The 18,662-nt window shown below is 40.5% G+C and overlaps 1 protein-coding gene across 4 annotated transcripts in view; it reads right to left on the bottom strand.

Moving 5' to 3' along the window:
- Positions 1-17,849, bottom strand: part of Agk (acylglycerol kinase) — a 74,733-nt gene extending 56,884 nt beyond the window's left edge. Inside the window, exons 1-4 of one of the 4 annotated variants that reach the window (XM_055602141.1) lie at positions 17,816-17,849; positions 17,063-17,100; positions 15,112-15,183; positions 13,549-13,663 (exon numbers count right to left, since the gene is read on the bottom strand). In XM_055602141.1, the coding sequence (XP_055458116.1) occupies positions 13,549-13,649 (101 nt within the window). In that variant the 5' untranslated portion in view covers positions 13,650-13,663; positions 15,112-15,183; positions 17,063-17,100; positions 17,816-17,849. The other 3 variants (XM_055602143.1, XM_055602142.1, XM_055602145.1) reach the window with 3 other exon arrangements.
- Between the last annotated feature and the right edge of the window lie 813 nt (positions 17,850-18,662).

Below are 18,662 nucleotides of genomic sequence, written 5' to 3'. Positions count from 1 at the left end.
CATTTTCTCCTGTACAATCCACAGCACTGACTCTTGTAGATAGTGAATACTTGTTAATAAATAAGTGGCAAATGTTTGAACAGGAAAATTGACTCAGTATTCAGAAGGCACACTTCATCCTTGAAGGCAAACTGAAGGTTATTCTTATATGAGTACCTGGCAATCCTGAACCAGCACATCATCTGAGACAGCTCTCCAGTGTAGTCAAGGGCAGGGACGAAAAAATCTATACTGTCATGGGAATGCTGCCAGGTCAGAAGGACCTCAGGCTGTGTGAATATATACATGCAGAAGAGGATGCAATTGGTACTCTTAAAAACCAAAGCAAAGAGTTCCTTTCTGTATACCATGGAGCCTGAGAACATTCCAGTGTCAGAAAAATCCAGATATCTAAAGAATCATGAGTCTGAATGTGAACCTGAGACCTAGCTACCAAACACAGAAAACTGACTGTACATCAACCGGCAGCCCATGTTCTTTCTATACAGCCAAGAAGCCTACTGGGCACTAATGGTAAATACAATTTACAAGTGGTAGTCATATCAAGAAGGGTCTCTGAATACCTACTCAGAGCACAAATGGAAGCTCTTTGACAGAAAGAAATTAGAAGCTTCTGGATTAGAAAATAAGGAAGAAAACATATCTGCTGATGTTGTTGCCTGAGGCTTTAAAAGAATATGAACTTGCCTGCTACTACAGGTAACAGGATGCTCTCAATTTATTCCAAGCCATAAATGTTTTATTTATTACTTTAGGACTACAAAATAAGATAAGTTGTTACTTCAATAACAGCTTTGCATGAAGAGAAGAATTACATTGATCCATCCTATTTCCCAAAAAAGATATTTCCTACTACAGTTAGAGGCAAATTGTTCAGCAATTTCTACCACCAGTTTTCCCTTGGTGCATACAAACACTATCTTTGCTTTGCACAAAACAGATTTAAAGTTTAGATGTTTACAGCAACCACAGCGACTTACTCAGGCTTCCTAAAATAATTAGTCATCACATTGCCAGGGGCTGTGCTCACTGGTTGTCCATGGAAAAGGAGGAATAGAAAAACAAATGACAACAAAGCTAAAAGTGAAAAGAGAATGACTACTTTTTTTCAGCTTTTTCCAATTACACATTTCAACCTCTTCTTCATATCCCAGACTCTCTCCCAAAGAGATAAAGACTGCTGCAGGGACCCCTATTTCACATGAGAAAACAGTGGCCACCTCACTTCTGCCTAAGAGACAGACAGACCTTTGACCCAGCAGAGGGAAGTGCATCCTACTGAAAAGAATGTTGAATCTTTCCTTCCTAAAGAATGTCCAGTTATTTTAGGACTAAAGGAAAAAGTCAGTGTGACAGGTTAGAACACTAAGGCGACAATCCAAATACTAAAGATTCTTGAAAGGCTATGGGGCCCTGCACTCTAGTATTTCTGTCTTTACAGACATCACCTTTTCTTGTTCCTGGGCCTCCCTATGATGGACACCAAGGAAATGTGTATCTTCTCAACTATCTCACACACAAAAATAATAAAGAAATCTTTACATCTCTAAAGTTCTGAAGTTGTATAAAGGAGGAAAATATTGTTGCTCTATACTAAGTGGCAACTCTCTTCATTTCAATGTCATAAAAGGTATATAAGAGAAAACAAAGAGCCACATAGGCAACAGCTGGCATCAAAACCTATCACAGTCGTACTGCTGAATGAAAGTGGATAAAGAACAAGAAAGTTAACCAACTACAAGCAGAAGTGTAGGCAAGTATGAGGCAGCCTCCTGTACTAGTGAGATACAGTAACTTGTACAGCCTCCTGTACTAGTAAGGTATTCAGTAACTTTTTAGTTGGTGGCTTAATTCAACAATGGAAGGGACATTTAAAAATAATAATAAACACAAAGTAAATAAACTGTAATTAATATAAAAAATAAAATAATAATAATAATATAAAGCAAGGCAAATGCACTTACCAACAATTATTATTTGCTAAGCCAGGAGCAAGAGAAACAAAGTGATAAAAAAATTTTTTTCAGAGAATAAGGTGAATTTAATAGGGACACAGGAAATGAGGAACAAGCCAGCAGGAAGGTATTCAAAATAAACTAAAAACATTTCCAACAAGCTTTGCCAAAATGTGTAAACCCACTTACTGAATGAGATTTGTGATTCAACCCAGAGTTTTGAATTTGCTCACTGTCAAAACATAGATTACTGAATACTGATAGCAATGCTTAGGTCTACAATCCTGCTTTTACTATCTTTGTTTCTTTGCCAAAACAGAAAGGGTAAACGGAAGCCAGAGCAAATAAATACTTTTGTGAAAGGTGTACAACCCTAAGCCCTAGTTCCAAGAAACCTAAAATGTTAAGGTTAAAAGAATTCTTAGAAATGACTTAGCCCATTGCCTTACGATCCTTCCATACATCCCAACTGCCATCAATCAAATGGTATGATACCACCCCACTGGTAACATAATTCACTACAGCGGTGAATCTCAGTTTGTTAATGGCATTCAAAGAGAACAAGTAGAAGCCGGACCTCAGTCTCTAACCCCAGAAGACTCAGGATTGTTCACAACCCTTCGATGTCCTAGAACATGACTAACTGACCTGATAAGGAAAGCTCTGGCCTGGGACACACACACTGTCAGAACGTGACTGGAGGCTTAGCACTAGGACTGAACACCATGCTTCTCAGCATGCTATGCTTTCCTCCAAAACCCTACTGCTTTCTACAGACGTTTTCAGCAACAGCAGAGCCCTGTCCACTGTTCGCCAGTCACCCACTTCACACTCGCTCACTGCACTGGTACTGCAGTGCTATTATAGTCTTTCTTCTTGCAGGCGGGCTTAGGAAAAAGCCCACAAATCTACCCCAACCTTTTAATGATTCAGTAGTATTTATCAGGCAAAGACTTGCCCTCTACCCAAGAGAGGAAGGCCACCACTCTAACAAAATCCAAAGCTGCTCTCAATAGCTCTAATTTGGTGCCCATTCTTTTATACTCTGAAATAAGAAACCCCCAAACCATCTTTCCCCAGTCTTATTATCAGATCACAGATACTTGTCTATACTTGTGCAGATAAGCTATTACTTGTGAATTCTTCAAGTATCTCCTGGTCTCTCTTGTTTCTTCCTCACATCCTGTTCCCCTTCCAGCTCAGAATAAGAAATTATTTAACAAAAGATTGCATCCTTGAGGGGTCTCTCTCATGACTGAGCTGTCCTGTGAGATTGCTTTATAGGACTTTAACTAGAAGACAGCTCTACAGTCTATGCTTCCCAAATACCTACCCACTGACCGAGAGAAATGGAAGTGGAAACATCTTTATCCTGCAAGCCTTTTCTTTCCTTAGAATAGGAAATTATTCTACTTTCGCTCTTTTATTCTATACTCAGGTCCTCACAAGATACCAATGTTTCTCCCTACCACAAGGTTCTCCAAGATACCAATGTTTCTTCCTACTACACTGTTCTGATATTCGGGGAAGCACAAGTAAAAGGACTGAATTCTCTACACTTTAGACACAGCCTCTATATCTGACTGGTGGCTACACTTCTGCTGAGGTCTTCACTGTACCACCATTAGGGGATGCTTCAGCTGCCGTTTTTTTCTCTCTAGCTTTTTTTTTAATATTTCTTCTCCTAATTCATTTTTAATTAGTACATTTATTTGTGAATGTACGTATATGTGTGGCGACTATCCCACAGCAGTGTGTAGAGGTCAGAGGACAATTTCGGGAGTCAGTTCTCTCTTGGTAGGTCCTAGGAATCAAACTCACGTTGTCGGTCCTGGCAGGAAACACCTTTATCCCCTGAGCCATCTTGGTGGCTTCTAATTCTAAGAAGACATTCTTCATGGTTCATTTACTTCTATATTTTCTTCATTTTTTTCCATCCATACATTTTTTTATCCATTTAAACATCTTATTCCAGATTTCTTTTTCCATAAAAATGTATCATTCACTTTACTAGATAACCAAAACACTAGCTCTCTGGGTTCCAGTGACCATTACTATACATTGGCAAATGTCATTGTAAAGGAATATATACTGAGTTTCAGTTATGTGCAAGGTACTCATATCTAGAGGAAAAGAGAAGACAAAGTATTACACAGAGATCATTAGGGTACTTAAGAACATACAGGCTGAGAGAAAACCTCCCTTCTCTACCAACCTACCAATTCTCTATAAACACCACACATGAGATGATACTCACTGTGGGCTCAAAGCTCAAGGACAGATCTGGACAACTTCTGACCTGAAAACACAAAGTTCAGAGCTACTAACATCAGTATTAAGCTGTTTTGAAACATGACACATTTGAAATGTCAGTCACTACCTAGAGAAGAGCGGCTTTCAGCATCAGCTATGATTATTTTCTGTACAGGCCTTAGAACAAGTAAAACCACTACATAAAAATTTCCCCAATTGTGTGAAGCCAGAAAGACAAAATATAACTCAAATATATTTTCTGTCTTTCATCTTAGCACCTCCCTTAGAAACAGGAAAGTACAGACACCGATTTTTTAAGGAAGAAATCTGTTTTCCACATAATCTAACAAAAGGAATTGAAAAGAAAGGGAATATAATTAAACTTCATTGTATTTTAAAGTTAAAAAAAATGGTTTCCTTATTCCCTATCAAATCTGGGCTGACAAGCATGTTATTTAATTGCCCACAAACGAGCTTCTTTAAATAGCACCCATTAAAACCCCAATTTCAGCATCAGCCTGTGCACAGGGACAGAGGATGGGGTAGTGCAGAATGAACTCTGAAATGACTAAAAAGCAAAACAAACTGCTTTATCAAAGTTTCAACAAAATCTGAAACAAAGAGAAACTAGGAAGAGGAATAAACCTCCTACCATCAGCACTGTTAAGGCCGCTGCTGCAGCGGAGGGAGCCAGATCCCAAACAACTGTCTGCAGAGTCAGAGGCTGCTCTAAAGGGATATTAGGATAAAGCGTAAGCTTTCAGATATCCAGATACTGGGACCCAAAGCCCAAGATACTCCTGAAGCCATAATCTCCACCAATAAATAAATATATAAATATATAAACAAATAAATATATATATATATATATATATATATATATATATATATATATATATCAGTCTACTCAAGTGCGGCTTATGCATAATTTACCCTTGGCAGCTAACATTCCCCTTGCCTATCCCTGTCAGGGCCTCAAACTCAGTGGGCCTAAAATAGAATATAATACATCTTCCTCGAACCAGTGCTCCTTGGTGACTTTCTTCTTTCTGCATCACCAGTTATACCTAAGTCTTGAAGCCATAAAATGATTTCTCCAATGTTCGCCTGCCTCAGCCAAACACCCAGTCAATCACCTTGCAATAACAACAGCTAGCATCTGCAGAGAGCTAAATTTAAGCACAGCGTTAAGGCAGTTGACCCACACCTCCTCATTCAGTCTTTGCAACTCACCTGCCAAACACATATAATTATCCCTCATGTGGGGATGAGGAGCCCGGGCTCAGAGTTAAGTGGTTTAAATCACCTGACAAGGCCATGAAGGTGACAGGTAGCAAAATTGAAGCCAGAGATGCCTACCTGCCTTCAGTGCTGTATTAGTCATGGCACCACAGCTCCATATCTGCCCATTTGTTTTCTTTTTCTTATGCAACCCTCTATTTCAGGCCTTTAGTAGCTTTGCGGTCAACTTCTGAAATGTTCCCTGCACAGGAGGCTAGAATGTTACCTTGTTCATATATTCTTCTTCCCTTAAGATCTTTTTTAATTTTTTTTAGTATTATCATTTTCCCCCTAAGATCTTTACTGCTACTCAAACACGGGTATCCTGCCTGTAAAGCCTGCCACAACCTGGCTTTCCCACCGTACAGTGAAAACATGCCACTCCAGCCACATTCTGTACCAGTCTCCAAAAAGTCTTCAAGGTCCAACTCAAATGACATCTTTCTTAGATTTTGCCTCATGAGGGAAAACCCAAGAGAAGATGTGTTGTTTCTGTTAATGTTCTTTGTACCAAGTGCTAGTCTAAGAAAAGTCTGTATGACAGCCCATAGAGATGGGTACTACTACAGTGTGCTACCTCCAGTCATTGGCAGAGAAACCAAACATGGACAGGTGAAGTTTCCCAGGGCTTCACTACTTGTGATTGTTTAAATGAGAATGGCCCCTTTAGGCTCTTGTTTTGAATGTTTGGTTCCCAGTTGGTGAGCTGTCTAGAAAGGATTAAGAGGTGCAGACTCATTGGAGGGGGTGGGCTTTGAAGTTTCAAAGAGCCATGCCATTGCCAGTCCTTTCAAATCAGATGTAAAGCTCTCTGCTACTTCTCCAGTGTCATGTGTGCCTTCCACCACACTCCCCACCACGATGGTCATGGACTAACTCTTTGAAACTGTAAGCAAGACCCTAATCAAATGCTTTCTTTAATAAGCTGCCTTGGTTATAGAATCTGTCCACAGCACCAGACCAGTAACTGGGACATTGTTGATAATAATGTTCAAGTCCACACTGCTGGGCTTACCTTAACTACACTACTGTAAGGGCCTCTGAGAAGAGATCCTTCTTTTTCAACAGCTTGGCAATTGCACCCAAATCCCCTGATCTCTCACACACAACATCAGTGTTACATTTTTTTCATTGCCCTATTTCTTCATCCACCCATAGCTATTAATCTCATGCTATTATGCTACTATGAGACTAATAAGCATTTCACCAAACTATTAGGAAAATAAAGCAATGTCATAAATACTGAGAGCTGAGACTCACACCCAGCCACACTGATTGTTAGCTATTATCATTAAGGTCTATAAATTGAATGGCAATGAACAAACCCTGAAGACAACCTCATAATCATTGGTTAGGAAGGCCAAATGCACATGTAGTCATGATTGGTGTTACAAGACGTGAGGAAAAAAAAATCTGCAAGATTAATAAAAAGCTATGCTCTCTGAGCCCAGGACCATGGCTCCAACATCATATTTGCTTTGCAAGCTTAACAAGGGACTGAAAATAACTAATGAGATTTTTTTTAAACCTGCAGGAATTCTTGCCAACTTGAGATGGTAGATATTCTCTTGAAATAAGTGAAAGGGGGTCTTGGATCACAGGCAAGGGCTGGTGGTAGAACTAGTGCCAGAAGCCTGGAGCCAAAGGCATTAACTGAGAAGTGGGGGGGCCAGAAAGAAGCAGGATTAAAGCCATATATGTATGTGCCAGGAGATCCTCCTTGAAATGGAGTTACAGGGGATTGTGAGAAACTATGTGGTGCTGGAAAACAAACTCAAGTCCTCTGTAAGAGCAGCAAGTACTCTAAACTGGAGACCTATCTCTTTAGCCCCTACATTAGACTTAAAACTATACTTTTTCTAATAGTCACATTTCACATGAAAGATGGGCTCAGATCTTATTCAATCATCTGGCAGGTCCTTGTCTTCCTACCCACTGGATATCTCTCACATCATTCATTGCCCAGATACCAACAGAACTTTGTTTTAAGTCTCCAAGTACTGAACAGTTATTACATGAAATTACTCAGTGCACTTAATGAACTCATGTCTAGAATACACTAAGCTAGAGTTTTGCCGTTATCTTATTCAATCTTTAATGACCCAATGAGATACCACTATGCCCGTTCCACAGTTGAAGAACATAAAGCTTTAGGAGCCCAAGGTCACACTGTTAAGATGTCTTATTGCTGTTTGACTCCAGTGACAAGTTTCATACTACTCTGTGTCCTTTCTTCTGCTACTTTTTAATAGCAGGCTCTTTGCTATTAAAAGGCTAGAAAAGTATGAAAGGCTACTGCAGGTAAACCGCTGACATGATGAACTAGCAGCCTGGAACATAATCTTCCCCAGGGATCCCAGAAGGCTCAGTAAGAGCAGTTGGAGAGGAATGAGCAATACTCAAACTCTCTTTACTCTCAGCACACAAGGGTCATTTCCTCCTCTTCAATTGCTCTCACAGAGCTGAGGTGAGAGCCATCCCTGCTGCTCCTGCCAACTACAGCAGCCTTCAGCAGGAAAATTATATAGGAGAAATCTTAAAAAAAAAAAAAAAAGAAAAGAAAAAAGAAAAAAAAAGGACTTTCTTCTTTGAAGGGAGAAGAGAGAAAATGGAAGAAATTCTCAGAAGAGAAGAAATCTATAAGTACTATAAACAAGGGAATAAAGCCTACAAATAAATGTGATATCAAAAGATTAGTAAGAGGAGGCAATAAAAAATAGGACATATAAAATAAATCAAAATATGTCTTTTTTCTTCCAGACCTGCTATGAATGCCCCTTCACCTCTTCTATTTTCACGTAATGTCAATAGAAGATGAATGTCTGAAGAAATACAATGTTCCCAGAATCTCTCTCTCTTCCCTGCAAACAGCCAAGTGGCTGAGGATCACTTACAAAATATGCCAAGTAAGTATGGGGTCTGGAGGACACCAGAATGAAAGACAAACAAATCAAAAGCCAGCCTGAAAGTAACTAAAGAAGACCAAAGACAACTGAATGCAGGAAGGAAAGACTGAAAAGTACTCACTCAATTAAGAGGCTATTTATGACTTTGTCAGGAGAATGCTCAATCAAATGATGGAGTATAAACCAAATTTTACTAACGTGGTTTTAAAATGGCAGAAAGGGTTGAGAGGAAACCATTAAAAACTGGCATAAATGAAAAGACAGGCAGAGAAATAAATGGAATTGTCACTTGAGTGAAGACATGTTTAAGTTTAGAACAATTGTGATCAACAAAGAAGAAGCAGAAGTCTAAGATCAAGGACATAAATGAAGATGTAGATGATGACAGGCAGGCACAAAGGAGGGGCAGAATGACTGGCCTTGGGCAGCAGGATGGTTGTCTCGTCCACTGAAGGAAAGAACACAAAAGTGTGTGTGTGAATAACCGTGCTGTGGTCTTTAATTTTCTTTAAAATGTAAGTTAAGGTTGTCTCAGTATAGAGAAGGCAGAGGATGAAACAAAAATTCATGAATATTTCAAGATACATTTGTGAACAATGGAAGAGGAACCTGACTATAGATGGAGTACATTACTTGTGTTAGAGGGATTCAGCAGCCTAGATGTGTGAGTTCCCAAGGGGCCAAAGGAGTTGTTGCTTTGCTTCTTACCCTCTCCTTTCATCTGCTCCTGTGCTTCCTCCCCAATAAACAAAATGTGCATTGTGTCCTTCTGATGTGCATGGGCTTTGGGACAATATTGTGCAAGACAAAGTCTACACAGTAGTATGCTAAGAGAAGACACAGCAGATCAAATCATCACAATAGCAGTGAGTGGTTTTACGTGTGTGTGTGTGTGTGTGTGTGTGTGTGTGTGTGTGTGTGTTTACACATTTGTATGGGTGTGCTCCCCTGTGTAGGTACTTGCAGAGGGCAAAGGCTGATGTTGAGTGTCTTCCTCTATCATTCTACACCTTCTTTTTTGGAAACAGGGTCTCTCAGTGAACCTGGAACTCACAGTTTTCTCTAGACTGGCTGGCCAGTAAGCTCCAGAAATTGTCTTGTCTCCACAAATCCAAAGATGGGGTTATAGGTGCACACTGGCATATATAACTAACTCCTATGTGGGTGTCAGAGATCCCAAATCAGATCCTCATGTTTGCACAGTAAGCACTTTACGCACTAAGCCATCTCACTGGACCGACAAGAAATGAGTGTTTTATATACAAAGATTTCATAGCATTATGGAGAAAATGTAGGAAGATTGCCTAATCTAGATCACAGAGGTAAGATCTCGTTGAAAAGATAGTATTTAAGACTTGGAGAAACTTAAGTTGCTCAGAGAAGAATACCATATGCAAAAGCCCTTTCAGGATTCTTATGTTTCTCCGAAACATCACTTGAGAAGACCTGAAGGCCAAATGCCAAAATGTAGAATACAGCAAGGTTAGGGATATATGCAAATGAGATCAAGTTCATACACTGCTGGTAAAAATTTGGGATTTGAGTCAAAAAGCAACAGCATTCTTCACTTGAAAAACAACAGCATGGCAATGGTGTGCAAAACAGAAACAGTCAAAAAGCTGGGAAGCTAATAAGAATCCATACAAGGAGGGCACTACAGATGAAGATGGTGACAGTGGGGCAGACAAAAGAAACAGAACACATTAGGAAACTCTAAAATAATTGAGAATCTATGTACAAGATATGAGAAATGTGGATAAGAAGGAACAGAGAATATCCAAATATCTAGCAAAGTAAAATGGATCCTGAGTATAGCCAATAACTGAGGAGCAGGTCAAGCAGGATTTTTGTTTTTAGGATGCTGAGTCAGAGATACCTCGAAAGCATCCTAAGATTAATATTTGTATGGGTTACTTTTCTATTGCTGTGATAAAACACCATGACCAATGCAACTTATAAAAAGAAAGGTTAAAGTGGACTAATGCTTCCAGAGTTTCAGAGTCCATGGTGGCAGAGCAAAGGCATGGGGCAGAAGGAAACTGAGGGCTCATACCCTGACCCACAAGTAGGAAGCAGAAAGCAAAGTAGGAATAGCATGAGTCTTTTAAACTTCAAAGCTCACCCTTAGTGGCATATTTCCTCCAGCAAGGCCACACCTCCCACACAGCACCACCAACTGAAGATCCAGTGTTCAAATACCACAAGACTATGCCACTCAAGACCATCTCATTCTAGCCAAAGCAGCACTGGAACACACATTTAAGACTGGGTCTCAGAAGACGTCTTTACAGAGACAAACAAAAACCTGGGTGGGACTGGACACCTAGAGTTGTAACAGAAGACAGTATGCACAGGTGAAATCATTCGGGGAAGAGTATGACAACACAAGAGGACCTAGGGCAGAGAACTCGCCCCTCATTCTTGAAAGAAAGAGGTCACAGAGGATAAGAAGCAGAGAGGGAAAGGGAAGCAGAAGTCTGGAAGGCAGGACAGAGAGAAAATATTTCCAGCTGTGAAGAAATATTTCCAGCTGTGGTAAGGGGGGACATATGAGACTGCAAGGCCAGGCAGTATAGGTAAAAGGGGAAATGATTCCAAGAAATATGGAAGAAAATAAATTACCAGTGTCAAGTAGTGGCACTCACCTATAATCCCAGCACTTGGAAGGCCGAGGCAGTAATATCCTAAGTTCATAGCCAGCCTAGGCTACATAAAAAGACCCAAGTGAGCTGAGGGTTGGAGGATAAAGAAATGAAGGGAAAAGGAGGACAAGAAAGAAATAAAATGCATCTAAAATAAGTGGAAAGGAAATTATCTCTCTTTACAAATACATGATCTTCTATATAGAACACCAAAATGGCTCCACCCAAACACATAAAAAAAATATTAGAACCATCAAACAACTTTATCAAAGCTGCCAGATAAAAAAGGATTAACAAACAAGCTGCATTTCCATGCACTGATTGAAAAATGCATAAAGGAAATTAAGCAATCAATCACACAAGAAGATCAAAAGGAATAAATATTTAGAAATAAATTTAGGCATATGAGAGATAATGTTCACTAACATCACAAACAGGAAGACATTTGTGCTCATGGACTGGAAGACAACACTGTTAAAATAGCCACAACACAAAGCAGGCTACCAATTCCATGCAATCCCTGTAAAAATCCAATGGCACTTTTTGCAGAAATAGAAAAATGCCACCACAGAATCGATATGGAATCTCAAATAGCCTGAATGGCCAAAATAATCTAGAAAAAGAAGAAGGTTCAAAGCTTCTCATCTCCTAATTTCACAAATTCTTACCAGACTATCTTAATCAAAATAATGTGGTTCAGGAATACAGACATATACACAGGCCAATGAAACAGAACAGAGAGCCTAGAAATAAAGCTCCATTGTATATGGTCAAAACATCTCCAACAAACTCCCAGAACCACACAGCCGAAAAAGAACACTTTTCTATTAATGGTGCCAGCCCAGATACCCACATGTAAAAGAGTGAGGCTAGACCTTACTATTACACAAAATTAAACATAAAGGCTGTCAAACCCGTTCAGGGTGAGGCCTCTTCATGCTGGAGAACTAAAGGGCCTTTTAAAACTAGAAAAGATCATCCTGAGTGAGGTATCCCAGAAGCAAAAAGACACACAAGGTATATACTCACTTATAAGTGGATATTACACACATAATATAGGATAATCATACTAAAATCTATACACCTAAAGAAAATAAGCAAGGAGGACCCTAGGTAAGATGATCAATCTTCACTCAGAAAGGCAAGCAGGATGAACATCGGAAGAAGGAGAAAACAGGGAACAGGACAGGAGCCTACCACAGAGGGCCTCTGAAAGACTCTACCCAGTAGGGTATTAAAGCAGATGCTGAGACTCATAGCCAAACTTTGGGCAGAGTTCAGGGAATCTTATAAAAGAAGGGGGAGATAGAAAGACCTAAAGGGGACAGGAGCTCCACAAGGAGAGCAACAGAAACAAAAAAATTGGGCCCAGGGGTCTTTTCTGAGACTAATACTCCAACCAAGGACCAGTCATGGAGACAACCTAGGACCCCTGCACATATGTAGCCCATGGAAGCTCAGTGTCCAAGTGGATTCCCAGTAAGGGGAACAGGGGCCTGTCTCTGACATGAACTCAATGGCTGGCTCTTTGATCACCTCCCCCTAAGGGGGGAACTGCCTTACCAGGCCACAGAGGAAGACAAAGAAGCCAGTCTAATGAAACCTGATAGGCTAGGGTCAGATAGAAGGGGAGGAGGACCACCCCTATTAGTGGACTGGGGCAGGGGTATGGGAGAAGACGGAGGAAGGGTAAGACTGGGAGGGGACAAGGGAGGGGGCTACAGCTGGGAAACAATGAATAAATTGTAATTAATAAAAATAATTAATTTTAAAAAGTCTTAAGATTTCAGGAAATATCAGAGGACCTCTGAAGACATACTGAAAAAGGAACACAGTGAGCTCTTTGGAGCTTCACCTGACAAGGGCAAAGAAACCCCCAACGAGATGGCATCAGTGTGCCTTAGAGGCTCAGCAAAGGCAGTATAGACTCCTGAGAGCCAGAATAAAAGATCTGGTACTTTCTTCTCCTGTCATGTCTGAGTCTGATATAACACATGATTACACTGAATTCCTTATTCAAACACAAAGGGTGCTAATCTGTGATCTCATTTAAATTAACCCAGTCTAATGAAATAGATGAAGACAGTTACAGGAAATGGAAAAAGCAGAGCCAAAAAGTATCATCCAGCAAACAGGGGATGACAGATAGAGACCATAGTAAAAACAACAATCCCAAGGAGATATGTGAGCTACAATTTCAACTTACTACTTACTTGGGAGAGGACTGTCCAGAATTGGTCTCAATTTCTTCAATTCCAAATACAGTGAGTAAAACTTGCTTTCTTTCCAACTTCACTAACTATCTGCGTTGATGTGTGAGTGTTACAGCTAGTGCTTCACATAGTTAATTACATAGGGCAGGTAACAAGAAGCTTTGCCTTTGTTTTTTGGTTGAATAATTTTGTTTAACCACTGTATTATACAGACAAGGGCAGCTGAACAAGATTTCAACCCAGCTCCTATCTTGTTCTATAGTGGGATGCAGATGGTGTAGCGGCTGTCAATATTTACCAGTGCTTTCCATAGAGCCAGTGACCTCCCCATGTCAGCAAGCAGAGCCCAGCTGTAGTTTTCTTCCAATGATTTCTAAGTGTTTTAAAGAAAGCAGTCATCTTCTCCTACAGATCTGATAGACAGAAAAAGGGGAAAAAAAAAGTTATCCAAGATAATCATGGAACATTCTATTATCTGTTCCTTTATGGTCTTCTCCTCCCCCTTTTTCCTTTTCTTGATTTCTCTTTGCCACTTCTCTGGGTTATTCTTTTTTTTTTTTTTTCCTTTCTAGTCTCATCATCAGCATCTTCTCATCCATTCACCAATCTTCCTTCTTCATTCCTGTATTCTACATTGACTCTCCTTCTTCCAAATCCAATCACCTTTCCTTATCCATATTAGAAGAAAGGAGGAGGTCAGAAAGGGTGGAATCAATTTCCAGGCTTCCTCTGATACCCGTCCTCTTACTGTCCTACTATACCACTGTTGAGTGTTTGTCCATTACATACATGAGGAACCCAAAATGCCAGCAATAGCTTATTCAAAACAGGAAAACACTGTCTTCAATATGAACATCAGTGGAGAACATGCATTTTAAAAAAAGAATGCACATGGCTAAGTAAAAAAACAAAATGTTCAACTTATTAATCAAAGGCATGCAAATTACAAAGCTATTACTATTTACATATAAAATCAGTTTTAAAGTATCATATTCACTGATCACAAAATACAACAAGACACTTTCACCTACTCTTGTAAGGAAAGTAAATTAGCTCTTTATAAAAAGTGGCATAATGTTTATTCTGTGTTTGTACGGCACCATTTGATGATATTTACATTTACTAACATGTCACTTAGCTTATCCTACTGGAATAAACTCCATGAATGTAGAGTTGTGCTCACTGCTAGATCCTATACATCAAGTAAGACCTGGCACATAATAGTTATTCCAAAAACATCTATTAAGTGAGCAAGTCACGTAGAAATTCAATTTTTTAATTGAGTCACAGATGGAGAAAACAAGACAAAATACAATGTTAAATAAAATTAGCAGGGTAAAAAGGCATCTACAACTAGCATTATACCAATTATATTCCAATAAGACTATCAATAAAAATAAAAATAAACAAAAGCAGAACTTCAGTATCATTTCCTCTAAATTATAGGATGGTAAATGACCTCTCAAAATTGCAATATATATGCAATGCCAACTTTTCTAAAATAAATAGACGTTATTATCCAAATAGATAAAAACTATTTCTCCCTTTACCTTTCTTTGACTAAAATCCCTTTCCTATGAAGAAACTGCCACACTGCAGACATCAGTGAAGCCATTTAGGCTAGTACAAAAAAGTTCCAAAGGTTCATGTAGTTCTTGACCTTTCTCCAGCTGGCCCTAAACACTTATTCATTCAAGAGCTCTTTAGCAGACAACACCTGCTCTGTGTTAAGAGCCAGAGCAGGGACGAGTAAGTCCCTCTCTCAAATGCTTATTATCATTAAATCCCTACCTGCGATACAACCACACAAGCAAAGTTGCAACACAATAATGTAAGTGCTGGGGAAGGAGAACAGATCTACCTTAAGTCCACAAAAATGGGCCTAACTGCGATGAGTGTGAAAGGGCCAGACAATCAGGACATTCTCAGAGTCCTGCAGATTACAAGTAACAGAGAAAACGGGTTAGGACATGCAATCACCTGGACATCTTTCCAAAACTTGAAAGGAGCTGCCCTAATTCCCACTGAAATGGGATTAGCACCGCTCTCTAAGAAAAGACACCAGCAAGGTGGCCTCATATCCCTTCCAACTCAACCTGCTATATGAAAACACAGCAACAAGACAGCTATTTGCAAACTAGGAAGAGGGTACCACACCCAGTGCCAACCATCTTGGGTTCATACTTCCAGTTCATACTTCTCTCACACTGTGAGAAATAAACTTTTTATTATGTAAGCCATCCCAGTTATAAACTTGAACTAAGAAATATACGAAGGCTAAATGTGTGTATATGTGTTACACAAAGGCTATTAGATGATAGGTAGATAGGATACGTAAGATAGATGTGTTTTGAAAAACACAGGTAGGCAACAGACTGAAGAAGTAATTTCTCTTCTCACCCATGACTAAGAATGAGACTCCTGTAACAAAAAGCATATTAGCAAGGAAAAAAAGCATATAAGTCTATCTAATGTGAGTTTTACATGACAGAGAACTTTCAGAAATAAAACCCTATGTATGTAAAATTTGATGAAGAATAGAAAGTTGTACAGAAACATGACTGAACAAGGTGTAATGACTTAAAGACAATGACCAGCAAGGTCTGTTTGTTCGGGATCTTCTCTGTCCCTTCATCTTAAGAAATGAAAATACTTTTTTCCTGCATGCATAACACAGGCACCTCTCACATGAAAGCCTTATACAGGAAGTCTGCTTCAGGTTAGAACAGCAACAACTTCCTGCTTCTACTGTTTCCTCTACTGCCAATGTACTACTTTGGGGATTACCATGCCATATGTACCATCAATAGACTTTATGTATGGGATGGCTTCTAAGACACTGGTTCTCAGCCCTTAGTGTCCTCATTAAACCTAATTAAAATGCACAAAATTTGTTGGAAATGTATATTCTTGGTTATTACCTCCCTTCTTCAAAGCCTCCTTTGTTCTAGATCTGCGTAGTCATCTCGTTTTAGTTAGCAGTTACTACTGTAGCTGTAAGGGAGGTGGCAAACACACCAGACTTTAAAGACAAACCATGAGGCGGCAGGCACATTTGAAAAGACTTTGAATCTACACTAAGCACTTTGGATATTATGTTGAAGACAATTAAGAAAAACAAGAGTTTTTTTTGTTGTTTTTTTTTGTTTGTTTGTTTGTTTGTTTTTAGCAGATGAATGACATAATCGTATTTGAGCTGCAGAGTCTAAAGACTGTGAGAACCTGAGAGTAAAGCTAGAGGAGCCATTAGATGGGTGGATGCCGTAATTTCTAAACAAATGTCAATAAAGGATTTGGAGGTCTTTATAAAATAGCAATGGGCAGCACTTGGAGACCAGCTGAGGGATGAGAAGACAAGCCAGGCTATGTGCTTGGGCAACAGACTGGAAGGTGGTTTCAAGCCCTTGGATTTATTTTGTTAAGTTTGTGGAAAAGCATAGTGGGCAGTTAAGGAGACTCTAGACCCCTATACCTGCTGCGCACACTCCAACAAAGCCCGAACAGATGTCTTGCCTTAGTTGTCTGGAAATAGGAGAAACTGAACACAAGCTGCAGAACTGGGATTCATGTCTGTGAAAGTTAACGGATGAGGGTTGCTCAAACCATGGAAGTGGAGACTAGCATGGAAAGAGTGCCTGAAAGGTGAGGACACTCTGAATGGACTGTCTTTTTAAACGCCACTCCTACCCTAGGCAACTCCCTTTTTGTCATAAACGATTCCTCTGTTAAAAGATGAGGGAAATACGAAGGCAGCCTAGTGTGCAAATAGAACTGGCCCGGGTGCCTAACAAAATCCTAGCGTTGTTACTTACAGGGGGTGAGATCCTGGACAAGTCAATTAACTTCTTCACTAGGAAAAAAAAAAAAAAAACTATCAAATTACTTAATTTGGCTGCGAAGGGGTTGTGAGTAAAATCTGTACATTTTTCCGTATTAGTTGCCTTCACAATATGTACTATATTCACAGTGTATATATTCCCATCTCAGGAGCCAGAATTTTCATTCTCATTAATGTCAGTTAAAATCTCAATTTTGTCTACATTAACATATCTTTGCCTCCCAGCAGGTTCTTCCCCAACCCATAAGCTCCCAAAACCCCAAATTCTAACTTTGAGCCCTCTCCTGACAAGGAAGGTAGGGGTTTTCTCACTAAAGGAGAAAACCTTGGGTCAGTTCTAGCCATCCACATCAGCAGACCCTAGTAAACAGAATGAACGAACCGACCCACCCTCTAGGGTTCCAATACTCCTGGCCCCGTTTTTGTTCCAGGGTACCCCACAGCCCAAGGAGGAAAGTGACTGGGTGGGGGGGTGCGTAGGCACAGGTTAGGGACAGCTCTGGGACTCGAACCAGCACATCTAATTCGCAGGGACCACGGGCGTGCGCGCCAAGCCGGCCCGGCCCAATCTCCCTTCCTTCCGCCGCGCCGCAGCCAGCAACCGAGTGGCGGATCCCGGGAAGCCAGGCCGGTTCCCCGGACGCCCTGCTCAGCGTAGCAAACCGCGGCAGCACCCCACACCCTGGCCACACACACCCTCCGGCCCGCGCTCGCTCGCCGAACTCACCGCTGCCCGCTGCTCAGCGCCCAGCCTTTCCTGTGTGCGCTCACAAAACCCTCCCTCTCATTTAAGGGAAACCGCTACCGCTGCCCTCGGGTTCCGACGCGGAGCTGCACAGACCCAGCCCTCTAGTGACCTAGTAACCTCCTCCCTGCCGTTCTCTCACTTTAATCCTTCATTCAGTCCTTCATCCATCTGTCTATCGCCAGCCAATCGTTTTTGGGAAGCTCACAATAAATAATAAGAACAGTTTTACGATTCGGAACTAAATCAGAAAGTAACTAAACGAGTAAGAAGGTTTTAGATAATAGTGAAAGAAACAAGAAAACAAAACCGGGTGATAGGGAGTGTGGTGTGGTGGCTCTGTGTTAAATTTGAGCTCCCTGAGAGCTCCCTGAGAGCAGGAAGAAGAGGATCAGGTCAGTATGCACGGGAAGAGGGGGAATTATGCACAAAATCACAGAAACCCTAGGCCTATGCTAGAGGGGCGGAGAAAGTTGGGGAGAAAGGAAGCAATTAGGAAGGACAGGCCATGGGGTTATGGAGCATAGAAAATGTGTCTTCTCAAAATGTAAAGATTGCTGAGCTAAAGATGAGGTGGGAGCAACTAGCACTTCTTCAGTGGGGTTATCTTGAGTGTGAGCTGCCCAAGTTCCTTTAGGTAATCCTTCACCCATGCTGGTATAAATAACCCCAATCAAAATTGTTGATTCACAAATCTAGACTTTGGTGGAATGATTTCTTTGGGGCCTGTCCTTGCCGCCCTATCTGGAGAGAATAGACCTTTATTTGCTAGGGAAAGTCAACAAGAACTGAATTTATTCTGAGCCAAATAGCCATAGTTTGGGAACGC

Source organism: Psammomys obesus, unplaced genomic scaffold (assembly GCF_907164565.1).
Source record: "Psammomys obesus unplaced genomic scaffold, mPsaObe1.curated_primary_1811, whole genome shotgun sequence".
NCBI classification, from domain to species: Eukaryota; Metazoa; Chordata; class Mammalia; order Rodentia; family Muridae; genus Psammomys; species Psammomys obesus.
Note: the sequence above shows the minus strand (reverse complement) of the source record. Positions and strands in the feature narration are given on the sequence as shown.